The sequence below is a fragment of the Haliotis cracherodii genome, unplaced genomic scaffold (assembly GCF_022045235.1).
Source record: "Haliotis cracherodii isolate W230 unplaced genomic scaffold, xgHalCrac1.p SCAF_1, whole genome shotgun sequence".
Classification (NCBI taxonomy): Eukaryota; Metazoa; Mollusca; class Gastropoda; order Lepetellida; family Haliotidae; genus Haliotis; species Haliotis cracherodii.
Window position 1 is genome coordinate 80,038,983 of NW_027266264.1, and position 10,786 is coordinate 80,049,768.

Below are 10,786 nucleotides of genomic sequence, written 5' to 3' on the forward strand. Positions count from 1 at the left end.
ATGGTGTTCAGGTTGTGAGATGATAGCTAATTTCATGTGTTTACACCATAACGTGTTCAGATAGAACACATGAAATGTGTATTCCATTTGGGATTTGAACACATTCCTAAACAGATTTAGATCTAAACATACCTCTGTGTGTTTACATTCTAAACACATTTTACAGAGTGCAGCTTAAGAAGAGATACGCCTTAACTACATCTGAATGTGGAACTATTTGTTCCGTAAGGTCAATCACTGTTGTGTTTACATGTACTGAATAATTCGTGTTTGTGGTGTCGATATATCATTCTTGTTTATCATGCGATCAGTCATTGTCCTTCCAGAAGTATTTTTCAACAAACTCCCCTAAAACTATACATACCTTCTTCCCACGAAACCAAACAACGTCAATTATGAAAAAATATAAGAATTACGGTGACAACAACAACCCCGCTTCAGTTTTAAATGTTACATCGTCAATGTATAAATCACAGGAAACCTCAAATCAGTATAACGCTCACTAAAAAACATTAACCTACAAGTCACAAAAATGCGCTCTCTTAAACCATTTATCATTAATCATTCAGCCGTCATAGTTTTAAAACACATCCATACTACATGGCCGTGCATTAACTTGGTAGAAGGGATATATGTTTCTGTAAAAGTAAAACTATTTGTAGCCACCCTTGATGATTTATCATTACAATCTTGAAGAAACAATATAAGGGGCAAACAAACAATCACCCAATAAACACCTATGGGAAAATTTATTACCTGGAGTGCTTACAGGTTGAATAAATGGCAGTTTTGTGTGCCACAGGTGAGAAACTCGAGATTACCTGGGCCCAGGTGTATCACCTGGATTTGCACCTGTGATCAATGCTTACCTGACGATTATTAATTGCAAATACAGGGTAAACTCGGGTTGTGTAGATCGAGTGATAAGAGACCAACAAACAAACCCTTCCGCGAAAGTCCCCAGCTTGTACTGTATGATGGCCAAGTTTAAACTGTTTGACATGAAGGTAAAAAAATGTTGAATAAATTTGTAACTTTTTTTAATTCAAGTATGCTGGTGTACAATAGTGGAGAAGATCATGCTATTGGAATGTGCGTTTATACTGAATACATGTTAGTGTAAAGGAAGACTGTAATACAATAGTATAAGCAGCCAGAGAGAGAGAGAGAGACACTCACACACGCACACAAGCACAGACACACGCACACTCACACCCGCACAGACTTACACACACAGAGAGACTCACTCACACCCCACACAAACACACACACACACGCACGCACTCACTCACTCACTGACTGATATACACACTGAAACACGCACACAAAGTGACACGCACGCACATGCACATGAGCACAGTCGCACGCACACGCACGCGCACAGACACACGCACGCACGCATACGCACACACAGCCATGCGCACGCACCCGTGTGTGTAAGGAAAGGGGGGTCAATAAAAGCTATTTTAGAAGTATAAATGGCTTACTTTGGGGTTGGGTGGGTGGTGTTAACATGATAAGCTAAAGGTCTACATTGTAGTAATCAGACACACTTTCGTTGTCAGCTTCCTGTATGAGAGAGTACTACCTGTCTTACAGCAACATCATATTTATGAACACATAGATGTTTTAACCTCGGTGTGATAGGACTCTGCAACCCCTTGGTCTGTGGTCCTGCACGCTACCACCTGTGCTACGGAAACTGTTGTCGTCACGAGTGTCAGTTTTCTTGTCACCATTAACCGACTTTGGTTAAGTTGTATATTTTTAAGTAAATATTGCACAAGTTCCCTGTCGTTCCTGGTGGCATAGGTGTTGTGCAAGTGCCTGTGAATCTGATTTGCACAACTTATTTCAATATATATTATACATATTATCCATATTTGACTTATTATTAATGATATGCACTTTATTTAAATTCGAAACATTATAAAACGTGTTTAAATTGTGGGGTTAAACGTCGCGTTTAGCAATATTCGGTAAATACCACGGCGGGGACACACAGAATGGGTTTCACACATTGCCCAAAGCAGGAATCGAACCCGAATCATTGACGAGAAGAGTGAACGCCTTGAGCGCTTGGCCGACCCAGCGTGCGTTCATATCTATGTCTAGGGTAAACACTTTACACTTATATTTCCATATCTCCAAGGAAACACATTTACACATTAATATCAATATTGATACAATCATACGGAAAAGGTGATTTTAAGTCGTTTATATTTCCATAAACACGTGTTCATGTTTTATCCTTCAAAATCTCGAAACTAAAAGTCTGTGATTGTAATTCCTGTTTGCGCTATCTGATATACAAGGCTTCACAATTGTAAATAACTCATCCGTATTCAGTGAATACACAACATCAAATGGCCATGGTACGTTTGGCGTACATAATGCATCAATATTTCACCCAAATGGCCCGTCAACACACACAACACAGGGACTCGACAACAAGAGTTCCATCAATCAAGATAAAACTCCACACTTCTCTTCAGATATTCAACATTACTTTCCTTGTTATCTTCGCATTGGCCTCTGTAAAGTATTTTGACAAATTATTCCTGCGATATGAATACCCTATCAGGAGTCTATCACAACACTGCGGGGAGAACATCAGATCGCTGTATGGAGCTCGCATCACAGCTAACATGGCGACCAAGACGAGGGAGAAGTCATTTTTCTTGTAACGGTTATCTTGTTGACAGACGTTACACATTAGACGCGATATATGTGAGCTGTATGCCATGTAAATAGCCGTAAAGCCGATCTTTGTCCGTGAATAATCAACGCTCCCTAGAGACTGTGTTTATTCTCCTGTATGTCGCTGTGGCATTTTGAAAAAGGTAATATTTTATCAAAACGAGAGTGCTGAGCGTGATTCTTTGAAAATGAGATAATGAAAAACAACTTGTAAAAGCCAAATTTATGAACTTGTCTTTCAACGTTTGAAATTACGATGTGATTAGTGGAAGTGTGAAGTACATCCTGCGCTTTCAAATGCATTTAAAAAAAATAATTCAGTATCACTCAATATGTGAACACAATGCTGGGTGTAAGCCAACGATATATGCCTTGCTTGGCCCCTTTATACAAAGTAGTCGTACAGACCCAAGGCTGTCATAACTCTTGGACTTAGCTTGTCCTTAAAACCGGACTATGGTCACTCTTACCATGCAAGGAAAAGAGGTGAGGTGAGGTGAAATTAGGTTTAACGTCGTGTGCAAGATTATTGCACTTATATAGCGACGTGCATGTACGTGTGTGTGTTTGTGTGGCTGCTTGTACTAGTCCGGACTGATGCCGATTTATAGTGCTAGCTCACTGAGATACCATGCCGCAGTTTAACATGAATACCCCACTCAGACACAGTATACTGACTCCGAGCCGACCAGTCCTTGTTTTAGCCCCTTAATGCCGAGCGCCAGACAGGGTAAAAACAAGTACAATCTTTTAACGTCTTTTGGTGTGACGCGGCCGGGGATCGAACCTCGGACCTTCCACTGTCCGGGCGAACACTCTACCACTAGACCACGGAGGCGGTCGCAAGGAAAAGACCACAATTTGCTATTTGACATTTCCTATTTACTTGAAAGCTGAGCCATTTAAAATATTTTAGATGAGAGCTACCGAATATACACAATACTAAAGTCGTATAATGTGTATTAAATGGATGTTTCCAACGCTGACAACAGCCTACGTCATTTCGCCTGTTTGTGACGTTGACCTTGACACATTTCCACGTGCAGTTATCGCTCCTGTCAAAATCAACACTGCGCGTGTATTTCTTATTACTCGGATATCATCTAGTGAGCAGAGTGGTATTTGTAATTACTGGTGTGATACGGCGTGTTACTGCATCTCCTGGCGTATATATCACATACCGTATCGACACATGAGCGAGCGCCTCAGTCAGGAATGCTTATACAGCGCGTGCTTACTCCCGCCAATCTGCAGGTGCGAGGCGGGCATGTTTGTTTCGTGTTTCACGAATCACACGTAGGTATGCCGACGGAAGACTCCTAATGGCATTATACAACTGTCTATCAGAAGTGTTTGTTTGTTGTTCCCTGTTTAACGTGAAACTCATCAATATTCCAGTTATATGACGGCGGTCTGTAAATAATCGAGCCTGGACCAGACAATCCAGTGATTGACACCATGAGCATCGATCTACGCAAATGGGATACGAATGACATGCATCACCCACGTCAGCGAGTCTAGCCACAGGATCCCGTTAGTCGTCTCTTACGACGAAAATGGGTTGCTGAAGACCTTTTCTATTACTGCACTATTTATTCTCACGCTACCTCATCGCATTCACGATCTGGGTTCGATTTCATTCATTAAAAACCCATTTTTACTGTCCCCTGCCGTGAGGAACATTTCGAAAGTCCCCGAAACGGATTAAGTCAGATGGGTTTAACGGCGAATTAAACATTATTGAATTAACAAGGTTATGCAAGTTTACTGTGGAGGTAAAACCGAAGACGGCAACCACTGTGTCAAAAGATGGTAGCACGGATATGGTTCTTGCAAACCAACGATTTTAAAATATTAGTTTAACCCTTGACCAGCGGCTCTTAATACGTTGAGATAGTTCTGCACAACGAATCGCGGTTCCTCAGATCTCTTGACCACCCGTGCCCGTCACGAAACCGGAAGTGCCTTGTACAAGCCATGTTTAAAGTATCCGTTCTCATTTCAAACCCACTCAACCAGTCAACAAATTAACATCGGTATCAATTTCGTGAAGGAGACTAGTACAAGATTATAGCGCACGCCTGAATAATATAACCATCCTAAGATTTAACCAACAGACATAACTGCCGTTTAAATGGTAGTCTTTAATAAAGACGATTATTTCAGCCTTAAACAACACGCTATGGCGCTATAACAATTCAAATTGTGACATCAAAGATGGCTAGATAGGGTGTAATTCATACGGATCAAATTAACCAATGATATCATTTCCTCGTCTAAGTAGGCGAGTGTCGTGACAACGATGCATTCGGTTACCACCAGAACATTTAAGCCAAATAGACCTGAAACAATCTCAACATTAACTGACCAAGAGTAACACGAAGTCAATATGGTTTCCTTACGGCCGAATTGCTGGTGTCTTGTGGGGTTATTGGAATTGTATATTATGAAACAAATCACAAGAATTATGTTACAACATGTGTCCCGTAGTGTGTTCATAATAACAATGTATGTGTCTGTGGGTGGCTTGGTGGCTCTCCTGACGAGAAGGCTTTTTCATTCAAATACTGACCAGGGCAAATATGAGCCTATGGTCATGAATATAGTTTTTGCTAATCCCAGACTATGGTCTTTGGTCTGTTAGCACCAACCCCGTGCCCGTGGGCAAATGGCAATGGTAAATGTCGAAGATCTGTGCCACTTGAGGCTTTCTTTCTACGTTAAACTGATGGGTGATACAAAGAAACATCGTTGTCTCTTCTCATAGAGCCGCAGTAAACGTCATTTCTCTTCTCGAAGAACAGTAGACGTTATTGTCTCGCCTCGTTGACCTACAGTAGGCGGTATTGTCCCTTCTCGTAGACCTACAGTAGACGGTATAGTCTCTTCTCGTAGACCTACCGTAGACGGTATAGTCTCTTCTCGTAGAGCCACAGTAGGGTTTATAAGGCTTCAATTAACATCATGTCACATCTTCCAGAGCTTAAGCTATCGTTATTGTTGTATCTATTACAGTACTTATGGTCATAGACCGCCTCCGTGGTCCAGTGGAGAAGTGTCCGTTCTGAGAGCGAAAGGTTCGATCCCCGGCCCCGTCATGCGCTCAAAGATGGTACTTGTTGTTACCCTGCCTGGCGCTCGGCATCAAGAGGCTAAAACAAGGACTGATCGGCTCGGAGCCAGTATACTGTGTCTGAGTGAAGTATTCATGTTAAACTGCGGGGTGGTATCTCCGTGGGCTATCACTATAAAATCGGCATTAGTCCGGACTAGTAAAAGCAGCCACACACACATACACACACGCGCGCATGCACGTCGCTATGAAAGTGCAATAATCTTGCACGCGACGTTAAACCCCATTTCACCTCACCTCACTTAAGGTCATAACACATGTAAAGTGAAAAAACGGAATAAAAAAACACTTTCAAACCAACCTTTCCCTGTTTGTTCCACAGCCCAACGACTATGACATTCAAACAGAGAGAAATGAAAGTGCAGTGAAAAAACTAGTCCTGCAACATGACTGTGGAATTTATATTCTTTTGGTATTTTTTTAGGCAAGTCTAGTTTGCTTGATTCCAACAGCAGAAGAGGAAAGGTTCTTTCGAAAAATGTTTAAATATTTTAAAGATATGTTTTCATTGACCAAGTGTTAGTCTATGAAAAAACAACAACGTTAAAGCTTCCACTATTGTTCTCACTCCACGATGTGTTGCAGGAAAGGAGTTGGGCAGATTAAGGTTGTGACAGATTGAACACCACCATAGGTCCCGGAGGCTTCCAACGGCGGCAGGAGCGACACGGGGCTGGAGTTGTGTGTCAGTCTATGGCGAACAGCCGGGTGTGGGGAAAGGTCAGTGTTAGACAATCACTTTGTAATCTACGGCAATCACACTGACACTGCTCCCTCTCATCTAAACCTTTGAACTTCTAACACTTGACTGACTGTCTCTCACAGGCCCAACTACCGTCTGGTGACATCACATTACATTATGGAGCAAGTGTTACGGGGGAGAGGGGATGGGGAAGACGACGGGGAGAGTTAATAGTCGTATGGGACCGTAATAATCACATATACATCATTTGAAACAGTGTAAAAAAAGTTCACTTCGGTGCAGTCATTATAAGGTGGGTTATGTCCCTTTAATTCACATCGGATGCTCTGGTTTTCAACTAAGTTAAATCGCCTGTACATTCTGTGTTTGTCAATAGCGTTTCCAAGTAATACCTGATGTCGGTCAACGTGACAAGGCTGATCTCTTGGTAATAACAAGGAACGTAAACTACAGGAGAACCATTAGCTGGAACTGGACAACTGGACTGACGCTTAGAAGAAGAAATGAAACAGGAAATATTTATTGGCAACTCTAGAGCAACAGACTCATAGTTGCATGGACAAGTCGTCCAGATTACTGTGCCGCCGCAATGTAATCAAACGGTTTTTAAATGGAAATTTATTCATTTAAAGACAAATTGTAATACATATTTGCGGAATCTACCCCAAGCAGATGGCAGAACGTAGATGTGAGCTTGAATGCACGGAACACACAGCAACAACCTCAGAATTAACATACAAAAAAGCCATGGCGTCTCTAACATCTTGTGTATGCCAATTCAACGCGCGCCGTTAAAAATAAGATATACATCTATTTGAAATATTTTACCGCTGTGGCTAAATCGAACACGTGCAGGGTAAAAGAACATAGAACCGCTGTAAAGCCCCGAGTTTGTCTGAAAACTTCACAATATCAACTCGCCAATCACCACACATGCTGATCAGAAATTCAATCCTGTTATAATTGCATTCGCGCGTTCTTGCGAAGGGAGATAATAAATTAAGATGTTTTTTGTGGGTATATCAAAATTGCGATTAGGAAAATATAACGGAACGAAGCTTTTGAGTAGCTTGTATCAAGAGGGGGAGAAACAGAAGCGGAAATGGAGGACGGTGGGGGTAGGGGGCATGAGTGGATATAAAACTGTACGCTGATGTATAGCACAAGCTGGAGCTTTCCTACTTCCCCTCAGTTTTTTTCTGCGCAGCCGCGAAACGATAAGGCCGCGAGAGTATCGAATCGGCTGGCAGATTACAAGATTTGATAGAAAGTCCGCCCTCAGATATACGATAGGGCATGCTGAATGAACAATCCCTACTGATAGATTTGTTATATTTGGATATTTTTTCAGCCTCGTTCTGGTACCGCGAGATTTATGACGTATGACAATGGATCGTAATTCCGTCGGCGTAGCATTGTTTTACACACGAAACATCTAGATAATTGTGCGATATATTCTTTTCGGAGATGAAAGACACTGCAAGGAAGAGATAAGCTTCACACAAGGCAAAGTAGACCCGCACTCTGGTTAATGATGTAGTTGGCTTTTTGCAAGCAATGAAAACTGACACCGCTTATGTTATCGTCGTTAATATGACGTCTTTATTTGCTTTTGGGATTGGCTGTTTGTAAACCTAGAAATGTCGAAAGTGACGAAAGAAGGAATACTGCGTTCGGATCCTTCTCTTTTTGTAAATTAAAAAAAATATCTTACAAATCGTCCATTATCTTCAGTAATGTCTGAGTAGGGGGGGGGGGGGGGGGGGGGCGGCAAGGGGGTGGATCTCACATTTAAATGTAAATGATAAAACATATGTAAAAGGTGTCTTGTACACAATACCATGTGTTTAAGCTCTGCACTAACCATTAACAACGAAAAAAGTATAACTGATTTGTTTCCGTGAATTATAAGCGACAAGTCCTGTCACTGTCACTGAATGACATTTATTTTTAATACAACCTATTATTTCCCACATTTTTTCATACCAGAACTAAAAACAACCCATTTACCGTGTTATCTCTGTTGTAGGAACAATGTAATTTCCAATCACTTTTACCGATATATCCACTCGACATGATCGATTTCTAAGCACAATGCACGATTAGATTTTTTTAGAAAATCTGCCATGCAATACTCTATTATATCAGATTACATCAAGATATTTAAAAACAACAATTGCATTAAACACATTAAACATCTTTCTATTTGGACAGACCCCCCAGCATGGTGTACATCAGACAAATACCCAGGACATGTTTTAAGCGTGTGAAACTGTTTTGGGAAAACCTAATGCATATTAATGTTTCGCCCGCTGTGGTAGTGATTCTACCTTGAGAAATGCGCACCTCTTTGTCTAGAAAGCCCATAACGTAAGTAATCCACGGACATTTTTAACAACGTAATGAAACAAAGCAGCTTGCCGTTGTGCGGGCTCATTCTTCAAAGTGCTAGAAACAGGTTTCCAGCAAAAATGTGGAAAAACAGATTGAATAATTCAGAGAAATATCACTGTGTTGTATTAGAAGGAATCATCTGGCGTCAGCGAGGTGTAGACGCAGTCGGAGACGGGCACGCTGACAACCGCAACGGCAGAAAACATTTAAAATTTGAATGATTTTCACAAATTACACGAAATGTCACCATTAAATAATTTATCTTCCATGTCGTAGATTTCGGTCACTCATGAAGGTTATGTCGCGTACGGAAAGTCTTTTTTTTTCTTATAAATATTAATAATTACTTATTTCAATTATCAATTTTTATAATTCAAATGAGTATATTTATGTTACAATTTTCTCGATCTCCAATGGTACAAATTCTTAAATAATCATAAAAACATCATTGGATTAAACATTAACATGAAAATAATGAAAGTACAAATTGATCTCAAAAGAGAAATAAGTCACAAGTTCATTAACGCGAACAGTAAAAAATAAGTTACCGGCTAATCCTACATCCTGTCCACACCGGAAGGGCAGATAACATAACCTATGCCGCAGAAGCTTCTTGGAGCCGAATTCGCCGAGACTTGGGCGTTATTTCAGATGAATGTATCTCACTCGTCAGAAGCGTCGTTATGAGTAGTTGAGAGTGTATCTTAACCCGAAGTGTGAAGTTTACGACACAAGCCTTCTTTTATCATACGCTGCAGCGACCTTAGCAACGCGCGGTTAATACTACCGCGATAAACACTACGAGGTGTTTACCAGGGACGTTATCAAGATGGGAGAGTGATACATTTTATTAAAATATATATGCTCGAAAATACGATGACTTCTGATAAACTGTACAAGTCTCCCTGCTTATCTTGTTCCAGACTGACGAAATTGAATTAACAAATGTTTTGGCTTTCATCCTTCATGTCATTGCAAAGAAATATGCGTTTGATTTATCACCATTTCAACACCCGGGAATCTTTGCATTAGTAACTATTTAAAAACGATTGACGGTATAAATGGTATACCAATATATGAAATAACGTTTTTTTCGTTCTATTTACATGTATTTTATAACAGTAATTTATTCATATTTGAAAAGTTTGCGTTTTTCATTTCAGTTCTTAAAAAATGAACACACAAATGGCATATTTACCTTTTGTTGGTGAGTCTAGGATTCATGTTTTCTCTATTTTCTCTTTATTCCTGGAATTGCTCATGTTGTGGAATATTCCTTCAATATTGGCGCTAGAGGCAACCGCGTAACTGTCGGAATAAATCCTTAGCACGATGTGAATTACTCTAACGTGGGGATCGTTAGGCCCTCACATATATATACATTAACAGATGGGTAAATAAGCCCCTACCAAAATTACTCTCCAAACGACGAGACCAAAGCTTCGCGCCAAGCGAGCGATATCGTCTGCTTGTCGAAAATCTCATCTGCTGTGCAGTATTGGAAGAGAAGCAGACGAGATGTGATGGGTGTTTGACAGATTCAGATCGAGATTGGAGAAATAATGACAACGGGATTGCATAATTACTACTATTTATCGCCGACTTTGGGGAAGATTATTACTGCGCTGAGCCGGAGTGAGTTATAATAGCTAACGAGCGAGATGAAGATATCTCTGGGGGAGGGAGGAGATGGGTGACGGTGAGGGTGGAAGGAGGGGTGGGGTGAAGTGTGGGAGGAGAGAGTAGAGCTGGGATATGGAGAGGGGGTGGGGGGAGGAAGGGGGGGGGGGGGGGTTGATAAATTTGTTTGGGTTTGAGGTTGGGGCTTCATGTGTAGGTTGCGAGGAGGAAGTTTG

At 41.0% G+C, this 10,786-nt stretch overlaps 1 protein-coding gene across 1 annotated transcript in view; it reads right to left on the reverse strand.

Annotated features, from left to right (window-relative positions):
* LOC139442111 (repulsive guidance molecule A-like) overlaps positions 1-10,416 on the reverse strand; it is a 64,352-nt gene extending 53,936 nt beyond the window's left edge. The window contains exon 1 of the mRNA XM_071223059.1: positions 10,129-10,416. Coding sequence (XP_071079160.1) covers positions 10,129-10,154 — 26 coding nt within the window. The 5' untranslated portion in view covers positions 10,155-10,416. The remainder of the gene's footprint in view (positions 1-10,128) is intronic.
* Positions 10,417-10,786: the final 370 nt, after the last annotated feature.